The sequence below is a fragment of the Sturnira hondurensis genome, unplaced genomic scaffold (genome assembly GCF_014824575.4).
Source record: "Sturnira hondurensis isolate 20B ecotype Veracruz unplaced genomic scaffold, ASM1482457v3 Scaffold0021795, whole genome shotgun sequence".
In the NCBI taxonomy this organism is placed as follows: domain Eukaryota; kingdom Metazoa; phylum Chordata; class Mammalia; order Chiroptera; family Phyllostomidae; genus Sturnira; species Sturnira hondurensis.
In genome coordinates this window covers 11,660,145-11,685,591 of record NW_028094426.1, presented here as the reverse complement: position 1 = coordinate 11,685,591, position 25,447 = coordinate 11,660,145, and the positions used below count along the sequence as shown (strand labels likewise).

At 46.9% G+C, this 25,447-nt stretch overlaps 1 protein-coding gene across 2 annotated transcripts; it reads left to right on the top strand.

The window, feature by feature from the left end:
- Window positions 1-5,484: 5,484 nt before the first annotated feature.
- EMP1 (epithelial membrane protein 1) lies at window positions 5,485-24,715 on the top strand. Of its 2 annotated transcripts, none has more exons than XM_037033820.1 (5): window positions 5,485-5,641; window positions 19,246-19,357; window positions 21,139-21,235; window positions 21,347-21,487; window positions 22,422-24,715. In XM_037033820.1, the coding sequence occupies exons 2-5, from the start codon at window positions 19,280-19,282 to the stop codon at window positions 22,586-22,588; spliced, it is 483 nt and encodes a 160-aa protein (XP_036889715.1). In that variant the 5' UTR covers window positions 5,485-5,641; window positions 19,246-19,279; the 3' UTR covers window positions 22,589-24,715. The 2 variants fall into 2 exon arrangements, with proteins under 2 accessions (XP_036889715.1, XP_036889714.1); XM_037033819.1 differs by having other exon boundaries at window positions 5,485-5,644; window positions 19,237-19,357.
- The last annotated feature ends 732 nt before the right edge of the window (window positions 24,716-25,447 follow it).

Here is a 25,447-nt window from a genome sequence, read left to right as displayed (position 1 = left end):
TCCCCAGAACATCAGAATTAAATCCTCATTTAAGAGTAAGAATTAGGCAAGCCCTTCATGGGGCACGCCCACTCGAATCTCCTTCTGGGGTGAATTTTCTTTTTCCTAAACTCTAAGGGTCCCCAGAAACTTATAACTGAGGGAGAAGTGGGGAGCGGCAGCTTGTCCCTGGCTAAGCCCCCAAACCTGTCTCCAAAGGTCCCTTTCCTCTGGCTTTTCAATGAGCTGACAGCAGCCCGCCTTGGCTCACTTCTTTCCTATGTCATTTCTAGAGAGCCAAAGCAGTCCCCCCCCGCCCCCTCCAGGCTCTCTCCTGTTGCCTCTTCTTGTTTCACTATCCCCAGGTTTAATAAATTTAATCTCCAAATAGAAAAAATTTTAAAAAGTGAAAATGAGGAGGAATAGGTTGGTTTGAGCCCCTGTGGATGTGACCCCTCCAAATTGTCACAAAAGGTGTCAGAGATTTATGGCCCCCCAACTCTAAGTAAGATGCTTGGGTGTAGTCACTGGCAAGAGTGGCCAAGGTGAGACTCTCACTAGAAAGATGTACCTGAATAAATCACACTGGGTAGCACTGTAATTTGGCTGAAGGTCCACTGTGCTAACCAAAGGGGGATGATCAGTGCAGGGTCTGGAAAAGGAGCTGTACGTGTTCGTCAGCACTGACCCAGCCCTGCTGGAAGGAATGGCTGGACATGCTTTGAACACACACTCTTCCAGGTTCAGTGCCTTGAGCCGACTCCCTACACACCACCACCCACAAGGAGTAGGGTGGGCCTGGCATTGTGTGTTTGGAATGGCCAAGGTCACCTTGTGTGTGTGTGTGTGTGTGTGTGTGTGTGTGTGTATGTCTTAAGGATTCAAAAGATGTCATTTAAGTCTTATAAGACCTAAAAATATTCAACTAATCGCCCTGAAATTTAACCAGAAAGAATTTCCAATGAAGCCGAGTTATTGAGTCACTCTATTTAGTTATTACTCGTTATCACCATGAAACACTTTGTGAGCCTGAAAGTGCTAATTTGGTCTCAAAGGTCACTTCTAGAGTGACCTCTATGTGCTCTGCTGACCACACAGTCCTAGTGGGGAATATATTTTACAAATCCCCCAGGATGGGCTGCCAGGCCCCCTTCCACGACAATTTCCTTGGACAAATTTAAAAATATGTGCTTATTGCTTTTCTTATAGCTGTGGGGGCTTAGCTACAGTGAGCTCTGGTCAGCAGCTGAAATCTCGGAGGAGGATACTATATCTTTTACCTGGAAATTGGACACTCTATTGATTAAATGTGCTAGATTTTAATGGAATACCTGCTATGTAGGCAGCATCTAAGTACTGGACCTGCTGCCTACTCCACGCGTATTCATTGCTTACGACTATGCAGCCCCTGAAATGGTCCATTAAACAGCAGGATTGTGCGTTCAGCAGCATGAGGAGTAAAGTGAAGAAGGTGATATACTTTTAAGGTCTCCCTTCTGGTATTGCAGTTGACGTTAGTTGGAGAAAGAATCTTTTCCCTTCTTATTTTGTTTGCTTGATATTCTCTTGCTCTGAAGCCATAACCATGTAGACACAGCTTGGGAGGTCTGTTCTTTTAGACATTTCAACCACCCTTACACTCCCAACTGCCTGAACAAGTGGATTACAGGATTAATATCAACCTGCTAACTGTCCAAGGTGGCAGGGTCGACTTATTTCACCTGCCAGGTTCAGACGTCACTGCCAACACAGCCGTGTCTCTCCTGCAACCCTGTCCATTGCCCCATCACTGCCTTTGCTGTCCAGACTTTTCACGAAGCTGGAGCAGTCAGGCCAAGGGCCAGCGTTCATGGAAACTTGGAGTTCCATCAGTTTTATCTGTCAAAGCAGTTTCAGGACAAGCCCTCTAAGGGACAAGAAAGGGGAAGACTAAGGGGATTCTAGAGACTCCTCCTTGTGGAAAATTATATTACAGTTTGATGAGAAGACTTTAAGGAAGCAAACAATGAAAGCAGGAAGAAAGCAGCCTGCAGGAGAAATAAAGAGCAGAGCAGAAAGAGGTGACAGGGAGGAAGATGAGATTTCTGGTAAATTCTCAAATTTCACACAGGGGTGGCAAGGAACGGACATCCATTCGACTTTGAAAAATACGATTTGGTATTTTTTCATTGACTTACCTTTCAGGCATGGGTTGCTCAGATGCACAGGGACATCCTGGTGCATAGCATCGCTTTGGGGAACATGTTTGAGATTCTTTGGGGCTGAGTTTGAGCAAAAACAAATGCATGCTATTCTTAGGTTTTTCTTTTTTTTCTGAGGGCCACCAGGGCCAGACCTATTTTAAGAGATTTCTCCTTACATCTAGTCATTAAAAGCCCTTGGTTCATCCATTCACTGAAAGTATTTACGCCAGTTCAGACTTGGAAAATCTGCCCCACATGGCATCATGCCAGGAGTTGATTTTTGTTCCTTCAGACGGAGGAGGAAACCTCGCTGTGTCTGAAACAGCGGCATTGGACAAGAGGGGACACTCTTTCCCAAGAATATACGGCTTCATTGGGGTCAAATGAAATTTTGCTCAGTTCTTTACTCACACGGAAAGTGAATGTGTCCAATCCACCTTCCAGAAGAAGAGAAGGGGAGTGCAGAGCAGAATGGCAGGTGCCCCTACCTGTTTGAAAGGACAGAAGAGGCCAGACAGGGGCCAGGCCCGTATGGTTCTAGACCCCTGAACCTTTTGCTACCTGCAGACTGAAAACTGTCCAGCTCACAGCCATGGAAAACAGCAGACTTAATGCTTTAATCCCATCCAGAGGCTCGATGAACTAGAGCTTGAGCCAGAGCAGATTCAATTTCCTTCCCAGACTTGATAACTTTGTTTGATAAAATGAGCTCAGTGACATTTCAAGGGTTAATTATGAGTCTTTAGCAATCCTGGATGGGCATTTATTTTTAAAAAATAGTTACGCAACTTAGCTTTTATGGTATCAGTGTTTGTGTGTGTGTGTGTGTGTGTGTGTGAGTGAGTGTGTGTGTGTGCCTGAAGAGCTCAAAGCATTTAACATTTTCTCTCCAAATCCCACATCTCCAAAAGTACACGGAAGGTGAGATTTATTAGGCTGTGTATCTACTCACTCTAAAGTTGAACGGCAGCAGGCAGATCACTGGCTCACCTCAAGGCCAGGCAGTGGGAGCACAAAACCACAAATCCTGTTTTCCGAGTCCCATTTTCAGGACCCACTGAAACCCGCTGCCTCTCCCTTTCAGACCCACAGTGGGAATGCAGAAGGATCAAACACCCCTCTACTGAAGTACCTAAGGGGAAGCCTCTGCTTGTTGCCATAGTTGACCCTGAGAGGGTCGCAGGAGGCAGCATGATCCCTGTCAATGTTCCCGGGCCCCAGAGATTTCTCTTTAAGAAATGTCACCAGACCAGATGCCTCAGCATCTCGGGACTCTAGAGCCCAGCCCTCCTTTACAAGCTGCCGAGGGAAGAGTTTGAAACTGGCAGAAGGTCTTGGACGTGAAAGGCAAGTGGAAGGGCGGGGGAAGGCCAGGGAGGGTGGTAGAATGCTGCTCTGAAAGAATGTGTGTCATTCCGTTCCTCTAGCCCAAGAGGACTTTTGGGCCCCAACGTCCAGCCCTCCCAGAGGGCTAGGCTGCTCAGAGATCACAGGGATGCAACCCATTGCTGGGAGTGGCTCCTCTCAAACAGGCATTTTTGTTATGGAACAAGTGATGGGGGAGGGGGTGATGAAAGAGAAGAGAAACTGAAGCAATCTGCTATCATATCACCAGTTTTTAATGAAAAATGGACACTGTCTCATCCTTACAGGGACAGAATTCAGTTCTTTGGACTTGGGAAGATTTGGCATCAACTCAGGGTGCTTGGATGTGCGGCACACACACACATGTGTATGTGCATGTGCACACATGTGTGTGGTGTTTTTCTCATCATCTATTTCAAAAAAATATTCTCTCCTTTCCATTAAATTTTTTCCTAAAAGCCAATGTTTTATAGGTTCATTGCAGAAGATTTGGAAAATGTGAAAATGTTACACAGAAGAAATGAAAATTCACCTATAATTTTACCACCTAATTTTATCAATATTTTGGTGAATAGCCACCAGTCTGTTTTCTTTTTTTTAATGGAATGTAAGTCCAAGAACATACACACAGTGATCTTGCTCACATCTGAGGCCCAATGCTCTGACAATGCCTAGTGTGTTATGACCTATAGATGTTGGTTGAACGAATGAGTGGATGAATGAATGAATAACCACATATGAATAATTTGAATTGAAATAGGTTGTTATGATGCAGCAGAGAATAATAGATACAGATTTGTTTGGATGTGACAAAGTTGGAACGAAGCTGCCACTGCTACTGTGTCTCCAGGGATTAGTCGCTTGAGCTCCCTGGGCCTCAGTTTCTCCATTGATAAAACAATTGTTATAGTTAACATTTATTGAGTGCTTACTTTGTGCAAAGCATTGTTATAAGCTCTGAGTACTTCTCCCCACAATTCTATGAGATAGCTACCTTCTATCTTCATTTTATGCCCAATGAAACAGGCCTGGAGAAGTTGATTTTGGTTTGCACACAGTCAGTCACACAGAAAATAAAGGGGACAGCTGGGCTTGAACCCAGGTATCTGGGCCTTCTCTACAGTGGAATGCCTGGCTGTGGGATCAGATGACTCCTCCGGCCCCTCCCCGCTCCAGTCCCAAGTGAGAGAGGAGGGGTACAGGGAAGCCATGAGATTACACTCTGGGCCAAGCACACGAAAGTCCATTGCGGAGCAAGGTCCACACAATTAGTGTGTGGAGATCAGAGAGCAAAGTTATCAGCCAGCGGACTTCCTCCCAAATGTGTGGAGGCCACCTGGGCCCTCACAGGGCAGAAGGATGATAAATCAGTCTGCTCTCAGCAGAGCTCCTTCATTCAGAGGCGGGATGAACTTGACTCTTGGTTTTTTCCCCTTCCGCTTCCAGGGCCCCACCTCATAGGACAGTGCACCGGGGTCAGGCAGGGAAGTAAAGAAGCAGATCTGATCGTTCTTGATTGTGAGTAGCAGCTGATGCATTTGATGGGAGAGGAAGGAGGGGACTTTCCTTTGATGACTGAACAGAATTTCCAGGGGCCGGACACTGCCCCTCTGCCTCCCCCTCCCCACATGAAACTATGAGCAGATAACTTGCGCTCTGCCTCATTCCCTTGGTAACCAAGACTCCTTTTTGGTGAGGAGGAATGGGCTTCGGTAAACAGGTCTATTTGTGTGACTTCTATTACTCACTTGAAGCCATGTCAGTCTTTTTTCCACTGTGGTCTGTGTGTCTGAGTCAGAGGGAGCCTAAACAGGCCTCTTTTGAATTGATGGCTCACTCCCAGCCTCTCTTGACTGACTGCCAGCCTAGCAGGGCGTAGCTTACCAGCAAATCTTTCTTTCTTTCTTTTTTTTTTTTTTAAAGCCAGACTGATTCATAGAAACTCCTTTAAAACAGAGTGAAAAGAAACCGCCCATCACACACCCCAGCACACCAGCGCAGGAAACTTATAACCTCGGGAGGCAGGTCCCTCCCTTCACTGTGGTCACAGAGCCCCAGCCGAGCGGACGATCCTCCAGCAGCCGCCAGCTCCTGCCACTCTGCAGCTGCCCCAGGTAGGACGGTGCCCAGCCTTGTGAGGAAACAGAAGTCTCTCTCCTTTCCACTGCTCTCCTTCTTCTGACCTCATCTAAGTCCTGCTTTCTCTTTTTCCCTTTGCCATTTTTCTATGATTCCTTGAAACTTTTGGCTGAAAGTAGATACTGAGACAACTTTTTCCATAAGGTTCAGAAACATGTATTTGGACCGTGGACTGTGGAGAGGGTCAGGGAAATCAGCAGGACTGGGCTGTAGTTCTGTCCCGCCGGACCTGGGTTCTCACTCTGAAGATGGGAAGGGAGCAGGGACTTTGGAACACACCTGGATAGGACGGTCTTTATGGAGGAAACGCCACACACCTTTGAAATGACAAGCTGTGCCTGCCACATGTTTTCCACTCCTCCATTTTGATTCAAATTGCTCGAGGACTTGAATTGTGTGATTCTGCCTGTTGGTTGTTGGCTGGTCTTTCTGGGGTGACGGTGGGTCGAGTGCCGCTTTGCAGATTGTTTTCTGCTGTTGCTTTTACTGCTGCCTTTTTGCTTCTTCATTCACTTCTGTTTGAATTTAAGTGGTTTTTCCTCCCCACAGGGTGGGACAAGAGAGGGGTTTTGTTTAAAGAAAACCGTTAGAGCACGAAGAGGAGGGAGGGAGGGAGGGAGGGAGAGAGAGAGAGAGAGAGAGAGAAGAGGGGGGAGCAACTGGTGTTTCAAATAAAACGCGGGAGGGGTTGACTTGCTGAAACGAGGAGCCTGATGCAGACTCCAGACCTCCTTCTCTCCTTGGCCAGATGTGCGAGTCGGGAGAGGCGGGAGGGAAACTGGATTTGGGGGAGAGGGTGGGGCTGGGGAACCTCATCTGTTCCTGCAACAAAACTGTTGAATGGCTTTGTGCTCCCACCCCAGAAATGGCCGAATTTTAGTGCCGAGTGGAAAGTTGGTATATCAGAAGTGATAATAAAAATTTTTTTAGATCGATGTGGAATTTTTCTGCATGGAAGCCAGTGATTGTTTGGGCACATTTGTTCTTTCACTCTTTTCCAAATTGTGATTGTCAGATGCAAATGTTCGCGCTAATCACAAAGTGAATCTTGAGAAAGGAAGGAGGGTGATTTCTGTTTTTTGCTCTTTTTTTTTTTTTTGGTTAGCATTTTGGTTGAGGTGTGGCCCATTTCAACATAGATACTGGTGGATTTACCACCCCCACCCCCTAACTCAGCATAAACAAGATGAGGAAAATGACAGGACTCAGCTTGTCTGATGAAATGAAACTTTTCCTCTAGAAATGCAGTCTGTTGGACGGGAAGATTTCAATGTAATCAGCCTGTGTGCATTGCACAGGCAACGTACTCCTAGTAAAACTGCCCGCAGGGGGATGATTAAGGAAATTCGAGGGCAACTTTTCAAGATGCAGGGAACTCCTACATTTGCTTAAAAGGTTTATTATTTCCAGATTACCTGCATGTGAACTAGGGAAGCCATTAAGTTGATAGTAATGGTATTCTATGAAGTCAGTACGAACCTTTTAGTTCTGTGCAGGTTAAAACTAATGAGCTAATTTAACCAGTGGGCAAATAGAAAGCACTGAAAATTCTGGGGGCGTAAACCGCCATGGACTGCATTATTTGGGCAGTGTTTCGCATTATACTGTAGTTTTATGCATGAAAAAGTAGTCCGTGTGCTGTTTCCTGGGCTTTGAGGGCAACTGAAAAGAATGCTACTCTGGTTCCCACTTTCCCCTCTTCCTCCCAGAAGCGGTGAGAGAGTCCTTAGCTGCAGCGGCGTTTCTGGAATGCAGCTGGAAGCCATTGACAGCGCTGAACTGTGAGGGTTATGTTCTCCCCTGCTGCCTCCCACCCGCGCAGGAGGATCGGATTCCACCCCAGACTCTGAAGAATGGGTGGGGGCGGGGTGCTGTCTGGAGGGCAGCAGGACGTCCGGTCTGGTGGCTGGTGGGAGGACCCCCCAGACTGCCAGGGTTTGAGGGGACTAAACTGTCCTGGGAGCTGTCCGAAGGCCATCAAGGACCAACCCAGAACAGATCACATCCCAGAACAGACCCTGGCTTCCTCCCAAGAGTACAGGGCAGACCTCTGAGGAAGGAAAGACATCCTTCCACAGACCACTGAAAAGACTCGCTGTGGCTTTCTCGGCTCTTCCCCGCTTCCGCCCGGAGACCAGCGTGGGGCTCCTGTGGTTCCCGGGGCAACATCCAGATTTGGGGATGAGGGGGTGTGGTTACTGAATGGGCTTCACCGAGACTGTCCTGGGATGCAGACCCTCTCGGACTGGTCTGGCTGGCTCTGTGCGTTTTGTCTGGTTCATGCCGGGCCCACTGAGATCAATGGTTCCCATGTGAAGAAGCACAGCAGCTTTTTAAAAAAGAGGCTCCTCCGAGGCGGATGGGGAACACGTTTGAAAAGAGGCCACAGAGAAGGGCACAAGACAAATTTAGTTACATTCCACTCTTAGTTTTGTTCATCAAATTCTTGGTCTGGGAAGAACCTTGAAGGTCAAGTCTTTTGCTCTCCTACCAGATGCAGAAATCCTACTTTTACACCACTCCGGACATTGACATTTCTTTAACATCTCGGGGAGTTTTGGGGATGAAGCTCACTACCTCGGAGTGCACGCCATGCTCACCCCCCTCACTGGATAGCTCTAGGTACTAGAGTCTCTTACATCTGGCAAAATTGTTTTTTTTTTTTATAACTTCCATTCTTTGTTCTAGTTCTGCGGTCCTGTAGTGACCCAGAAAATATCTATTCCATTTTGGTTGTTGCTGCTTTGCCCTAAACCTTTAACCCTTACTCAATACTTAATGGGTAAAACTTGATTAGTACTAATATTATGGCCTGACACTCAGCAAGAGGGGCAGGAAACATTCTGAAGCTTGGAAACTACATGTGTAGTAAACCGTAGCCATATGATTCGATTCTGAGGTATTTCCTTCTCTGCACATGAATATGGTTCCTTCTTTAACTTGCCGCATGTATATACAAAAGCTCAGAGACGTTCCAGGCTCTCAGATGTGCGTACTTGGGGGACACACCCAGTTGCTACTCATAAGGTCATGGTTAAATCAGTTTAACGCTAGACACAGAGGCTTCTAGCTTGGCCCTGTGGGGTTGTCTCTTAACTTGGTCCATAGCTCAGGTAGCCCAGGCCTTCACACTGGAACCACTTGTCATGGCAACTCTGGGAACAGGCTGCCAACCCAGTGTAACCTCCGTGTCACTGCTGGCACGCCACCTGGATGGCAATCCCTTAGAGAGAGTTAGTTCGTCATCCCAGCCAGGGCAGAACAGGGATATTCTGACCATAAACTTCCCATTTTCAGTCCCCTTCCCAGTTCTGCCCAGATGACTCCAGATTTTATTCAGTCATTAAGGGGGCCCAAATGTGGTTCCAATTAGTAGTTTACTTGGCTTTCCCACACTCTCCCCAAACACACGTCTCATGATCATACTTTGTAACACTTCAGTCCCTGGTGCTGTGACTGGGTAAATCGTTTCTCTCAATTTCATTGTAAGATGCACTGATATGACGCATAAAGATAAAACTATAAATTCTTGTGAAGATTGCTGTTTTCCATTTTCTAAAAAAAAATTTATTTGCTTATTTTTAGAGAGAGGGAAAGGGGGAGAGGAAGAGAGGGAGAAAAACGTTGACGTGAGAGAGAAACGTCAATCAGTTGCCTCTCGTACATGCCCTGACCAGGGACCAAACCTGGGACCCAGGCGTGTGCCCTGCCTGGGAATCGAAGCAAGGACTTTTTGCTTTGTGGCACGATGCCCACCCAACTGAGCCACACTGGTCAGGGCTTCTCTTTTGTTTTAACAAAGTATTTGGGTCAACATTTCCTTCCCTGCTGTGGAAATGGCGTTTTCCTAGAACTAAAATGGACTCCTCTGCTCCTGGTGCCGGCAGCCTTATGTGCATCTGGCGGTTTCTGCATTTTCTGAGCCTGTTTCATAAAATCTCTCTTCCCATGGAGTAAGTGAAATTGAGAGCCCTTTCAGCCCAGGTTGGTCTGGTGGCAGAAACCCTGGAGTAGATGCAAGGTGGCTGAACAAGACAACCAGGGGCTGAGGACGTGTCCCGACTCTGCCGTGGGACCATGATTAGGTCCTCTGTCTTCTCAGTTGAGGAGACTGAGGAGACTGAACTCAGTGGGATCCAATGCCCCTTGTGGCTCTGAAATTCTGTTGTTCTAAGGTCCTAACATTTCTATTTTGAGAAATCCTTGACTCATTTGAGTAGCCAGTTTAATCCATAAAAATTGGTAGAAAAGTGGAACAAGGCAACCTGTTGCATCGAAACAGGCATTTGGAGGACTGGGGACTCCGTCTGTTTCCTCTGCTTCATCAGCTCGGAGATTCCTTAGCTGTGGGGTGGGCAGCCTTTATCACCCAATAGCAATGAGCACTCACGCAGCCTGGGGATGAAAAGGAAGAGGTTTTGATTAAGGAAACAAAGGAGCCAGCTCAGATGAGGAGGGGCAGGCTAGCTAAGCCTGCTAAGACCAAGAACAGCCAGGGACCCAACCAGGTTCAGGGAGAAACTGAGCAGGTCCTGGGAAAGGAGCTCCACCCTCTTCTCAAGGAGGGAGACCCTGCAGCATGAGGGTGTGGCTGCAAAGGTGTGGATGGGAACCAATGAGGAGCAGGTTGGGAGGAGGAAAGGGAAGGTGCAAGGAGGAAATGGCAGAGAAGGAGCAAGTGGGACTGCCTGTGGTTCCCTGGGGCCCCGGTGTTGGGGCAAAGCAAAGGTGCAAACACTGAGGTCTGGGAGAGGAAAAAAAAATGAAGCAGTGAGGGAAAGACCAAGATGCTGAAAGAGCAAGACAGAAGTGTGAGGATGTTTCTACTCCCAAGTCTCTCCTCTCTTGTTCGGGGACCACCTGCCCTCAGTGTTTCAGGATCTTCCTTGGAGTCAAATACTCTGTTCGTTGTGCGGGTGAAGAATTTTCTGTTGCTCAAGCACAAATGTTGGTCAATACATCCTTGCTGTCATTTGTGTTTCCATGGAATATTTGTGCCAATAGGGCGGCAATTTTCCCAACATTTCTCCTCTTCTTAGGTCAGAGCTGAGAGCAAAATGAGGTTTTTGATACTTAGACTTATTTTAAATAATCGAAGGCCCCTCCTCAGCGGCCTGGAGCTACAGCCTGGTGGAGAGAGCATTAGTGTCCTGAACAATGAGTTGGGCATGGGGGTGTGTTCATACTTAGCTCAGAGAATGCTGAGGCCTGGAGCTTCCCTTTGCTTTGTGCTTTAGTGGGGAGGGGACTCCGTGCTGTGGGTAAGGGGCAGCTTGTCTCAGGGTTTGCAGTGTGGGGGTGGATGGGTTTGGGCCTTTGGTGGCCAGGCAGGAAGAAGCAATGGCCCTTGAAAGAGATTTTGCTTTTGCCAATGGCCCTGTTTTGAGGAGCTATATTGACCCTCTAACTAGGAGGTAGCAGAGGAACAGAGTGAAGTCCCAGAAGTCTGCTGGACTCTAAGACCCACACGCGAGAGAGATCACCCTGGAGTGAAGAGGCCCGGTCTAGGTGCCCGGAGACGGTGGGCTTCGGCTCTGATTCCGTTTTTCCTCTGGGGACCCCCACTTCCTCCTTTATCAAGGGCTTGGACTGAATACCCAAAACACCTCTGAACTTCTAAACAACCAACTGCCTTCAAAAAGAGAAACAAAACCCGCAGCCCACCCAGTGCTTTCCCAGGGCACCTCTGGTTGAGGGGGAGGGTCCCAGCCAGCTAGACGCCACCCCTCAAGGCTGCAGTTTTGCTGGTTGAAGCATGTCGCCGCCATCTATTGTCGACCCGCCCAAGCGCCGCTGGGGTTGGGCCACACCTTGATATTTCTTCCCAAACCCTAGTTATTATCTTGGCAACCTCTCCCTTGAAGACATTCTGGCTGCCAGAACACTCTTCTTTGTCAGAAGCAGAAGACATTGAAGCTTCCGTCCTCGCCCAGGAGACCTCTCCAGATGGCCTGACCAGCTGCGGTCTGGGGGCGTAGGCTAGGCCTGCTTCTTCCCAGCCCAAGGCTGGCCTCAGCCTTTGCAGTTGTGGCCCTGAACCACCCCCTTGGCGGACATGACGGAGCACAAGGGGAAATAGCAGAGGCATGTTATTCTCCATGGGAGCATTTGCAAAAGCCAGATTCGTGCTGTTTGTTTGCCTTTACCGTAGTTGGTGCTCAGAGTCTGCCAGAGAAGCGTAAAGTCCATTTCGCTCGCCCCAGCCTCTCATTTAATGTGAATGAACAAAAATTATCACCAACAACCACATAGCCTCACTGTGAGGCTCCACCCCTTTAATCCCCACATCAACCCCAGGTGGTTCACAGATCGCAGCTACGAAGCGGTGGAGTCAGCAAATCACCGCAGTATATACTTTACTTGTCTAAAAATCTTATATGTCAATTATACCTCAGTAACACTGAAAGAAAAAAAAAAGAAGTGGAGTCAGGATTTGAACCATGAACCCGTGCACCTCACCATTAGGTACTGTCTCTCTAGGAACCACTGACCAGAGAGGTTGTATGATTTTCCCAAGTCAGCAGCTGGTCAGAGGCCGAGTTTTTATGAGAAGCTGGTTTTCTAATAGGAGCTCTTTCTTCTTCTTTTTCAAAAATAACATGCTTGTCCCCCACCTGGTTTCTCCTCCCTAATTATGTGGGAGTCTCTACCAGTGCCTGATAAACACTACCCTTTCCATAATAACCCCATTTACTGTGGCCCCCCTTTGGGAGATGTGGTCTCTGTTCCTGCAGGACCCTAAAAAAAAAAACAGACGTTTTCCTTGGAGCATGTGGATCCTTGTTACTTTTCCTGCTCAATGGCCGATTTTCTCCAGGGTATAGAAATTTCCCTGCACTTAAAAACATGAGGCCTGGGATGATGTGTATAGTGAGGTGCAACCTGGAGCTCTTTCCTTCCACCCCAAGCCTCAGACATCCTGAGACAGGAGGAAAAGGCCCTTTAGCAGCCTTTTTCTCCGCATGTTTCCCACGGAGAAATGAATGCCCTCCTCCCCCAACCCTATGTGAAAACAATATTTAGAATGGAAAGTACGCTTGACATGAAACAACAATAACAATGGCCAGAAAAGCTCATCCAAGGTCCCATCCACTGGGCCTGACTTTCATCCCAGCCTTTTCCTCCTCTGGACACTTCCTCTATGGCTGCCCCCAAAAGAGCATTTCCTTCTCTGCTTTTGTGTTCAATGGCCATTCATTTTCGCCAACTCAAATGACCCTCTGTGGGAAGCAAACACATAAAAAACAAACAAAAGCAAAATGATCTTGACGTGTGGAGGATAGGAAGGCGTGCGTGCCGCCGCCCTACACAGTGTCCCAGGGGGAGAAGCAGCCACCGGAGTTTTGGGTGCCCTGCTGAGGAAGACGGCACCGGGACACGGGCTGACTCATGGAGATCATATGACCAGGAGCGGCGTGGCCTTTCACTCCTCTTGTGCCTTGGAGGAAGCAGCACGCCTTCGATCAGATGGTGTGAGAAAGCTCTCTTCCAAGTTTGCATTTATCCAGAGAGTGGGATGTGGCTGTTGGAAAGACATCAGTCAATGAAAAGGCGGAGTCGTGTCTTGCAGCCAAGGAATCTCAGGACTGTGTTCTAATATGATAGAGATTTGGGAACCTGAGGTGATGTCCTCTGGCTAATTCTGATAACCTGATCTTTCTGTAAAGGTAACCATTTGAGAAAAGGGGAAGCATTAGCCAAAGGGCAGGACTAAGTGCAGGGGTAGTCATTGCCAAGGGCAAACTCTGATGCTTTGTCAGAAGGACATCCTAACTGGGGGGAGCAGGGTTTCTCCATAGGCAGTCAGTTCTCCATGACTGGAGGAGTGTAGGCATGATTTAGATAGTTCCTTGGTACAGCTTTATAGATGAGCTCCCATGTCCTGCAGGGGAATGTTAAGGCCCCCTCTGCATTCAGAGATTCTATAACTTAAAGCGATAGATAGAAATGTTAAATCTGTGGACCGATTAGTGTTTAGAAATTTAAGTATCTTTGCATTAACTTACTTCCTCTGGAATAAAAGGCACAGAACGCAGTGCCTTCTAGAACACTATTATACCCCTATATATTCAAGTGTCAAAGGTACTCAGGAAATACATATTGACATAGGTACTTATATGGAAATATGTAACAGAGTTTGCATGTAATAAGATGCTCGATACATAGTTATGGTAAAATATAAATAATGTCTAAAAATAAAAAGGACAAGAGTTCGTGTATGTTAAAAAATGAAACATTTTTCCTCTAGAATTCTGTTGTTTATTTTAAAGCCTACAGTCGCTTTGACATTGATTATTTTCTACCAAGGAGAAAATATTTATTTGCTCACTGAAGAGATATTTATTTGGTATCTATCATAGACAAGACTCTCCCTTCAGGTACTTAGAATCTTTGGAATGGGGGAGCCAAACATTTCTCAAATAACTGTTACCAGGCGGGCACCACTGGTGGTTTTAATAAAGGTCTATGGGAAGGCTATAGCTGAACTGGGGGAAATGCCGACTGCTGACCTCTGTATCTGGGAAGGCTTCCTAGAGGGGGCAGGATTTGAGCTCTTTGGTAAGAATTTTATAGGTAGTGGAGGAAGGACATTCTTTTCCTTTTTGAGACCAAATTCCTAAGGTCCTCAAATTTCTGGGATCACCAGGACCAGTGTGCATGCCGTGTGCGGAGTCTCTTTCCAGGTGTTGGGGAGTTTGGAGGGTTTTGAGCAGAGTAGCATGGTCAGATAACACACTGGCAGTGTGGAGGGAATAGTAGAGGGCAAGTTCAGAGGAAGGATCTTGGGAGAAGCTGATGCTCTGGTCCAGCCTAGGACTAGAACTGGACAAGGACAATGGGAAGTAAAGAATGGATGCGAGATGAATAATGGCGGAAGATGTTTTGTGCAATGAAACCGGATGAGAAGAAGGAGAAGTAGGGAACTTAGCATCTGGCTGTCACTGCTCTGTTCTCCCCAGAAAAGCCTGGTCCATCTCAGGCTGCCAGGGAAATGGCCCAACTGCCTTGTCTAGCCAGCCAGATCTACAGGCTTCCCAGAAAGCTCTCTTGCGCCATCTGGTAGAGGGTGTCTCCATGCTGCCATGGTCTGGGAGAATCTCACCCACTCTCAGATGAATCATGGCTTTTGCACTCTGCGGGACTCTGCCCCAAGGACTGTGCCCCATGGACTCTCCTGCTGCTCGCACAGCCCCCAGCCTCCCTGCTTCTGGTTATGCGATACCGCCAGGCTCAGGGTAGGTCTTCCATGACTCAGGCCCAGGATTTCCACCGCTTCCTTTTCTGGAAAAGTAGGTTTGGGGTTACTCTATCTTATTGCATTGCTCTCCACTGTTGTACCTCAAATCACCCTTAAAGAGCCTCTTTCCCCAGACCCCAGGGGAAGCTTAATAAACTCACAATAACATGGCAGAAAGAAGTTACGTGACCTGGAGCTCAGCAACCAAATTACCAACATTTTTGTTTGCATTAATTAATTAATTAAACCACCATTTTTAGAAGTCAGTTATTCTTAAAGTCTCTTCAGTATTGGTTGCTCATTGAAAAGGAAAAGGTGTTCACAGAGGTGATTAACTTCTCATGGTCAGAGGACCGTAGAAGGGCTAGACTAACTTCATAAAGGCAAAGAGGCAACGCGAGGCAGCCTCAGAGCTGTGTTCCTTCCGTTCTTTCATTTGTGGTGTGCGTGTGGAGGGAGTCCAGGCACTGATAAGAATTTAAATGGATGGAGACACCAGGTGAGGGCAGTTGTGCCCCTGGTCCACGTGCGGTAGCCCTTTACTGCTCTCGTCAGCCGCAGGGTTATCCTCAGGGTCATTTCCATGGACTGTAGTAAATTTCCTATTAGTGAAGAGTTCAATCCAAATCTAGAACAGTCAGTGGTTGTGGTGCTTGTGTCTGGGACAGACACAAAGAGACTGCTTCTCTAAAGTGGCCGGGCGTGGTGGGGAGGAAAGAAGCCTGGTCAGAAACAAAAATGGTACTGGTGGAGAGGGAACTGCGTGTTAGCGCAAGAAGAAGAACCAGGGAGGGGTCACAGAGAACCAACGTGTGGCTTTAAGTCTCTTCCATTTTTCTTAACAGTCATGCTCTCTAAAGCCAACATCCATGCCTCCTATATTTTTTTCAGTTTCCCACCCAGCCCCATGGAGTCTTATCCATGACTGTCCTGAGCATGTCGATTTGGTGAGGGTAAACAGAGAGATCTTACTTGCTTACAGGGCTGGGTGGAGAAATGTGTTGCTGGAACCTCACAGTCAGTGGGTATCCTACTCCTTAAAGGCAGTGTGAGTTGACTGGCTCTGGTGGCCTGGGAGAATCTAAGCACCACAAATAATGCTATTGTTAAGGGAGTTCCCAATAATCAACTGACAAAGCTGGGGGCTGCCCGGTGCACCAAATGCTCAGAGAGAGGCAGACATTGCACCCAAGAACTCAGAATTGCAATGCAGTTATTGTCTACCTCTGGGTTCTAGCTGCCCAGCTATGACTAGCGGTGTGTTTTCCACTGGAGATGGCCATCCATAGCATTTGAGGGAGTCATTTATTGCTTTAGTGAAGCATGCTGCCAGGAAAGAAAGTTGTAGCAACCGATACTTCCAATGATATAAGTGCTCAGAAATGCTGTCTTTTCAGTGCTTTTGTATGAAGCAAGATACATACCCGGGCAGGAAATGAGTGTCCCTGCAAGCAGCGCTGCGAGTGATGGGTGGGTGGAGGTCAAGAGAATGGGAACTGCTGTTGTTTAAACCCCTTCTCTGCCGTTTGTTAGACCCTCAGACATTTGCTCATTGGGTTCATAAGGAGTGTAAGTGGTGTCTCTGTTGGGTGGTCATTAGTATAGGAATGGAATAGCTAGGGATGATCCAGTCCAGGAATTTAAGAATATAGTTTACTGTGTTTTCGTATATGCTGGGAGGGCCACTGAAAACAATGGAAGCCCCTCTTTGCTGACAATGGATGACACTAGGTATTATGTGATACCCCAGCTAAACAGCCCCTAACTCTGGCTGTATCCAGCAGCCAGAAGCAAAGAGAATTGTTGCAAAGAACAATTGCTGTATTTCAAGACATTGTGCTCCTTTCCTTGCTTGCTTGGTGAACGAATATGCCATGATCATGGAAGTCAGAGATGAAAGAGAGTTGCTTCTTTACTTGATTCCCGCCCCCATCCCCCACCCCCACCACTCCTCCTGCCTGTGCTGGGCAGGGGACAATGATCAATGATCAGTGGGGCTTTGGTGTAGATCAGAAGTGAGATGTGCCGGCCAGGAACTCCAGTGCCCCGGAGGTGCGTGGATGGGCCAAGGTGGGGGTGCAGGGAGGGGAGAGGGTCTTTGGAACACAATGATGTTCCAGGCATCAAAATGGAGAGTGCAATGGGCAGGTGCAAATTAGGCTGACCCAGGAGACAGAAATGCTGTGAAATCCTCAGAGTCACGTAAGGCTTCGAAGAATGAACTTTCTCTTCTTTGTTCCTGCGGGTGTGTGTTCTTAGTGGTCTCACCACTCACGCGGCGAGGATTAGTCATGATGGCAATTTCTGAGAGGACTGATTTTAGACACACACCCTTGTGAACTGGTTGGCAGACATCCTATTACTCGCACTTAACATGGGACAGCCTCGTGAGGGTTGGCAACAGCTCTTCAGTTTCATATAATAATAACAGTAAAACTAATAACCACAAGCGAAGCAACCCCCTTAGTACCTGCTGTGTGCCAGGCACCATGCAAGGAGTTTCACATATGGGATCCAACATAATCTCATATTTCCCTCTACAATTGGTGTTGCCACTCTCCACTTCGTATAGGAGGAAACTGAGACCAAAAGTCAAAAACTTTATACGATTCCAACTCTCCCTCTGTCTAACTCCAAAACCTCTTTCACGGTGCGTTAAAGTCAAGCAGAAAATTGTGGAAGTGTGCAAGAAACTGAGAAACGCAAGAATGAATTTGAATGTGTGTGGAGTATTCATAACAGACTTGAAAGCTCCAAGTTCTTCCCTGGGGTGGCAGGAGAAACTGCAGCTCTGTGTCACTCACAGTGAGATTGGACAAATTCCTACAAAATGGCCTGGGTGGGAGGGAAGTCCTTGGATTGGGAAGGTGGGCGGGGCTTGTTGGAGAGGGATGGGGGGTGGGGGGTAGAAGTGGGAGCCAGTGTCTGCTTCTCACTCCTGGCCTGTGACGAGCAAGGCACTGTAGTGTATCCCCAGCAGAGACAAAAGGCCCCTGAAGTGTTGGCAGGAGAGTGTCAGTGCTTTCCAGCCAATACCCAGTACAATAGGAAAGTGGCTTGAGCACACTCAAAGCTTCAATTAAGGAAGGTGGAGTGAGAGAGAGAAGTGGGAAGTGGGACGACGGCAGGAAGTGCAGAGCCATCTCCTGCCTGGGTGGGCACGTCCACAGGCTCACCCTGCCCAGGGTGTGAGGAAGCCAATCAGCCGGAGCCCTTTGCTTTGAAGTCCCTGCGAGCCTGCACTACCCGTGACTACCTTGGGCATGATGAAGCACTCCTGCAGCTGACCATGACCAGAATAGCCTCCCATGTGCCTCCTCCGCATTTCCTTTACTTTCTGGGTGTGCGATCAATGGGCTCTTGTTTCCTACACCGCTGAGGTTATTATGGCTTACTGCTCTTGTTTATCCATGCATATCCTTAATCTCTATTAGTTCCCAATTCTCCCACCATGTGATTTACGCACTTGCCTGTCTTCTGTACTGAGTCATCATGAAGGACTGGAATTTGTGTAAATGTCATGCACAAGTAGAAGGTATATTTGGTGATATCCCAAGCTGCGTATTTCTAAAGCCCCAGAACTGTCACATTGAGTCACAGGACCAATAAGACTCAACAGGAGCAACAGACGCCCAGACCAATGGCAGCTTCCCTACCGTGGGGCACACATAGCCCAAAGGCGCAGTTCCCGCAATACACGTCTGAACCAGTCAACGCCGAGTAGGCGATCAGACCACTAAACTGTAATTAGGTTGTTACAACTACTGAATACCAAACAGCATGATAATAATAGAAAGTGTGGCGCTCACATTTTATATCTCACCTGGGATCAAATTAGTAGCATATTCAGTCTAGGGGATTGAGCAAGAGCTGTTCCGTGGAAGGCGTCCATTTCTGTTACGATTGCTGGATGGGTAGTTGGAGAGAGGCAGGGACACTTCCCAGAGGGAAACGGAAATTTACATGACATTGCTGCACTGGAAATTAGAGTCATCAACAGGCTTTTTTCAAAACTCAAGTCCTACTTTTGGCCTCTAAAACACAAATGAAATAAAATATTAACAGTTATCCTAAAATGTTCTTTTTAAGGGAAACAGGCTGTATTAGAGAGATGGATATATAAATACCTGAAACACAGAATTATATTTATATTTAGGTATATGTAAATAGACAAATAGGCACTTAGGCAACCAGGCCAACCAAATGTTTTTAGAAATGTACGGTGGAATTGCAATGCTTTTCATTGCAACTTCAGATTTTAGCAGATAGTCCAAATGTGTGGGAAAGCGGAACTGTCTTCTTGAATCTGATCATAACCTTTGTTTTCTCCTTTCTTCTCAGGACTCTGCACTTGCCAAATCATCAGAAAGCCAAGATGTTGGTATTACTGGCTGGCATCTTTGTGGTCCACATCGCCACTGTCATCATGTTATTTGTTTCCACCATTGCCAATGTGAGTGGTGTTCTTTTGTTCATTCACTCATTCAGAAGTTTAAGCCTCAGTCCCTGCCCTTCATGAATTTTCAGCTTAGTTGTGGAAGAAAACACACACACGTACTCCAAACAACTCAGTAAGAGGAAGATAAAAGCCAGTGTCCGCCTGAAGGTCTAGACTCATTGAGGGGTCTTCAGTCTCCACAGGAGTCTGCTCAGCTGGGGTGGAGCTTGCAGGACTGGTAATTGGCTGGGCTTTTTCTCAGCATGAGATGAGCAGGGGAGGGAACATAGGGATACATTCCAGGCAGAAGTGCTAGCCCAGGGGCCCAGGTAGGAGGCACAGGCTTTGTTCAGGGCATCACTCAGGCACCCAGGTGTCAGGAGCAGAACGTCCCCTCCTTCTGGGAGCCTTGATTAGAAGCAGAGGTGGGAGTGAGATGATGAGAAGCTTTGGTCACCAGACTGACAGATCCAAGTTCTGACCAGAGAGCAGTAGTGTGTGAACGTGGAATTCTGCAAGATTATCACGCACTCAAAACAACGTCAAAATAAGGAGGTAGGGAGTCTCTTCTCTCTGAACCTTGGGCTTTTCCGCCCTCTAGTGGTAGTTTGTAGCTTCCAGTTTGCTTTTCTGGTGCTTTCCTCAGAAAAAACGAGACAGCTCTTTGGACACTAGAACCAAAGCCACCAGACAGGCAAATGATGGTTCCAGAATCTGTTTCGGTCCCTGTTACGGTCAAAGGATTTTAAAAGACTTTAAAAACCCATTTTAAATGTAAGCAAAATTTAGAACCCATTTTCAATAGGCTTTAAAGTTCAGATAGATGAGTTTGGCCAACCTCGGTGGGTGTGATTTTAAGCAAGGCTAACGCAAGCATGATGGTGATGAGATGGAACCCTTGCCCTCGCAGCCTCCTCCAAACTGTGGTTCAGCTGTTCTGTACACCGGTGCTCGAGCCTCTCAGGGTAATAGGTCTGTAAGTGACTTCCAACTGTATCAGCAGATGCCCAAGTGGATGCTGCCTTCAGTGGATGCTGAATATTGGATCAAGAGCAGGCAATGGCACATCCTTGACCTTACCTGTCGTGTAACATGCATTTTTACTGTGTGTTTGTTTTCCAAGATAACCGTTTTTCTTGGGCCCAGTAAGAGGGGAGCTGGCACTGTGGTGAGCCTCGGGGACTATATCCTGGACACTTTCCCACTTCCAGCTGACCCCATAGTAAAGCTCTTGCTGCACTATTTGGCTATGGAATTACTTTGCATGTTGTGACAATTAAAACTTGATTCTCCTGTTTAGATGAAAGTGGCGTATGAACCACGCAGACTCATCGCTGTTTTCTTAGTTACCCTTGTGTTTCTTAGTTGTCTCCAGCTGAACATTTTTCCTTACTTTTTTTTTCTTTTTAGCCAGGCCCTTATCTGACACACTCTTGATAGCGTGTACGAGTTTTGTATGAATTGTGCATATTTAAAACCAATTTCCTCATCCAGGGTTTCCATTTCTTAGAACCTTAGAATTTTGAATCACTGTGGTTAAATTTTTTCTTTTTTTTTTAACCTGATGAGAAATGAGAGGCTAGGTAATTTTTCCCTTGGTCACATTTTCTTCTTTCTTTTCTCTTGGGAACTTTGTAACTTCAGTTTTAGTCAAATCTTACTTCCATCAAGAGATGGGTTGTGTAGCCATATTCATGGCTAAATATGGTCTGGGCACAAGCTGATTTGGTATTTACTCTTATTTAAAGAAGAGGGTCAGTTTTTAAACCCAACTCTTGTGTTCTTTCTGGTTTCAGGTCTGGGTGGTTTCAGATATGACAAGAGCATCAGTGGGCCTTTGGAAAAACTGTACCGGAGTTAACTGTGATGGAGCCCTGGAGTATGCCCATGAAGGTATCTATAAAGATATTGTATTCAGAGCTGACCAATCATATGATTAGGGAAGCATCTAGCCTGTCGGGACTGGCTGGCCTGACCCCTTGCTCCCTCTCCCTGTGTCCACAGATGCGCTTAAGGCAGTGCAGGCCTTCATGATCCTTTCCATCATCTTCTCTGTCATCTCCCTCGTGGTCTTCGTGTTCCAGCTCTTCACCATGGAGAAGGGAAATCGCTTCTTCCTCTCGGGTGCCACCATGCTGGTGTGCTGTGAGTATCTGAGGCCCAGCCTCCAGTTTACCCAGGCAAATCTTTACAGTACGTCTTACCACGGATGCTCCTGGCAACTTGAACAGATGAGCACATGGCTCTGGTTATTTGTTTTCTTTGTGAGGACCCCTGATAGATGCTTGGACTAATAACCCTCACTGCTTCCCTGTTTAAGTCTAGTGCTCTGAGGCAGCTACTGAGTGGCGGCCCGCCCACCGGTAGAACTTGTGTGTAAGACGCTTGAAGAGGGCTGACGGGTAGGAGGCCTCAAAAGATAAAAAACACCACCACCAGGCTCACAATGATTGCCATTCTCATTCTCCTGTCATTCTCCCCAAATATACAGTTCGGTGGCATGCTTGCGTTCCCAGGTGGCCTGCCCACATGTGCTGGGCCACGGACACGAGGTTCTGCATTTGCCTTCACACTGGTAGCCACACAGCCCCGTGCAAATGGGAGGGGCCAGACAGCTCTCATTTACCAACAGAACCACCAAGCTTGGGTCCGGGTAGATCAACAGAACTACTGTTTGGGCCAAACAGCCAGATTTCATTGTCCCAGTGCAGATGAGGAAAATAGGATCTTTTAAAAATTATAGAACACTGGTAACAAACACAAGGCCCGTAGGCCGAATCCAGCCCTCCACCTTGTTTTATCTGGCCTAGCGCCTTGTTTCTACCCAGCGGCAGTGCCGAGCTCTGGCTTAATTGTTAAGGAGTAGTTACATTCATACAGTCCTAAAATTACATTCGACCCTTTGAAGGCAACTGCGAGGTGGGTGTGGCCCCTGGTGAAAATGAGTTTGACACCCCTATATAGAACCTGTTCTTGGTTTTAGTGGAAAAAAAAAAAAGAACCCCTCCAAACCCCAACCAACCAACCAACCAACAAAACAAACAGTCAAACCTTACCTTAACTTCTTTTTCCTCTGCAGGGCTATGCATTATGGTTGGCGTGTCCATCTACACTTATCATTATGCCGGTGGTCAGCAGACCCTCTACGATCGAAGTCACCACGGCTATTGCTTCATCCTGACCTGGATCTGCTTCTGCTTTAGCTTCATCATTGGCATTCTCTACCTGGTCCTGAGAAAGAAATAAGGCCGAACGAGTTTATGGGGATATGGGGGTGGGGAGGAGGAAGCCATGGAATCTGGGAGGGAAGTGAAAGTTGCTCTGCAGGAAAAACCAAGACAGGGGAGGGGGGTGGGGGAGGGACACTTAAGGGTGGGAGAGGCTGAAGCCCAAACTGTTACTCAGGAGGTTCTTTATGGTCCAGCCCCTGCCCCTGGGAGAAAGCATTTGGCTAGAACTTCCATGCTCCCTTGATGTGGGCTGGAGAGCCTCTCTCCAGCCGCCCGACTTGGCCTCCAGCTGTTCTCAGTTACACACACCGCCTGGGGCCCCACCAGCTGCCACACCACTGGCTCCACTTCCAAGGGTGAATTCTCGGTCTTACACTGCGGTCCTCAGACCTACTGCAGCAAGTTAAAATAGCGGTACAAGTTCCAGCAAGGGCAGATATTGTTTTATGTTGAATGTGTTAAGCTTGGAGGCCATCCACCCTCCTGACCCAAAGCAAAACATCACATTCCAGTCTGAAGGGCCCATAGGAGGGCTTTGGCCAGTGAGCCATTATTCCTCTTTACAACAGATATTTAGCTCTGTGGAATTCAGTGGTATTTGTGACAAAATGGTAGGAAGAGATAGAGTCGTAAAACCAAGTTGGTGGGTTAATTAAACCAAGAAAGAGAACTATTCACAATGAAAGGCCTGGGGCATGGTCCGAGCCCGGCCCAGACCTCACACAGCTATCCCGCATGGAGACCTCTTGCTACAGACTTTGCTAGGCCTCTTGCTTAAAGCCAAGGCGGCTCTTCTGGAGTTTCTGTAAAGCCACTAACGACCAATTCTGTGATGAAAGTGCCACACAAATTATGGGACCAAAAGGCCATCTTGTAACAGTGCTGTATTAGGGTTATGATTTTAGGATTCCCTCCCCATGCAATCAATGTTTCTTTTAAATACATAACAAGAAAGAGACGGATATAGCTCCTTGGAACACAATCTGTCACTCTCCCTCTAAAGTACAAACTTTTCAGGACATTTTTGTCTAATTACCCACATTGGGGGCCAAGACTCCTAGGCTCAGTGGCAATTCCAGCTTTGACACTGGCTGGAGTGGTCACCCTTCTGAGGACCTGCCCACCCTGCTTCCGAGGTGAGGCAAGACAATCCTGGAAGCTTATTGAAACACACACACAAGCCAAAACCACACACACAAGCCACAACAAACCCTTGCGTGAGAGGTGCTATATACTTGCAGAGTGTTAAGCACATTAGATTTAAGTCATGGTGAGAACAGAGTGCCTCTGTTCCCAGGAAAATAAGAAAAGTTCTGTGAGGTAAATAAAAATATAGGTGACGGGCAGATATTTTCTTTAAGAAAACAAACAAACTCTGGTGGTGCCCAGTCAGATGGTAATTGATCTGTCTGTTGCCACAGAGCATCTCTATATAGGCCTTAGAAGTAGTTCGTTATCCCTGGGTAAGCAGGCGTGGCTCTGGCCTGGAGCAGCTGTTTTAAGCCATCTCAGAGTCTGCCTAAAGAGCTGATTTTAGGAACAGATTTCCTCTTACCACCCTCAGTAGATCCACCTTAGGGAGAATCTGAGACATCTTGCCTACTTTGTCTCCCAGCTCTCTCCTCATCCCGTTTCTTCTATACTTTTCCTTTCCGGGGAGCTGTTATGCCATGATTGCCGGTGTTTGTGTACAAGGACTCCTACTAGGTCTCTTTCTCCATGTTCATTCTGGTTAAGGGGATATTGAGGGCAGACCACCAAATGCCCTGGGCTGGAGGTAGAGAGGCTGGCAAGCAAAAACTGCGGGGTGATAAACTTTTAAATTATCATTTGATTATCACGTGATTATAGAAGGCTGTTTTATGTGCAGAAGTATACTTACATATCAGATATATCCAAGAGAGATACTCGCATTATGTTAGAAAGTCAAACTATGACTGGAGTGAAACATGTATTCCTTTGTCTTTTACTTTTTTCTGTGCCATTTATGTCTCATGTAATTTGCATTACATTGGTGGGTTGTTCTAGTACTGTATTTGGCTTCTTCTTTAATAGATTGATATTTCATATACTATAATTGTAAATATTTTGATACAAATGTTTATAACTCTAGGGATATAAAAACAGATTCTGATTCCCTTCACCGTGTGGATGCTTTCTTTTGAGAATTGTAGAAAAATATGGGTAACAGTGATAATTACTCCTATTTAAGTTGTCAGTTTGATTTGGGCAACTTGGCATTTATTCGAGTCATTGGGCACTTCTGGCAATACACTGGGCATTTTTACAATAACTCTTTCAAGCTGAATGTTATTAAATGTAGTTTTATCTTGCTTGAACTAAACTCTTAAGCATGAAATGGAACTTCATAAGCTACTACATTAGAGGGAGGTTATGATCTTGAATCGGGTGGCTTTTGACATTAAAAAAATGAGATACTTGCAAGGTGCCTTGGAAAGAGCCACCTCTTCTAACATGTCTTCAATACATGAAGCAATTTGCAAAGATGTGGGACACGCCCATTTGTAGGAGCCCATTCATTGCATCAACTGGAGCATATCTGTATGTGCTTTTTGAGAAGAAAGTTTTACTGCTCTCTGTGAGCTGTAAGGACTGGACTCCATGCTAGAAAACGGGGTAGACACTGGGTGCCCCAGCTCCACCTCAACACTGATGTCAGGATGGTTGTCGTGTGAGGTTGTCAATCTTCCAGTCCCCTGTGATCTTGGATGAAATGACTTCACAGAGCAGTACACACACACACACACACACACACACACACAAAATACACAAAGGAACTGGAAAATCAAACTTCAACATATTTTAAGTTCAATTAATTAAATTGCATTAACTACTGATACCCTCTCAGAGACCT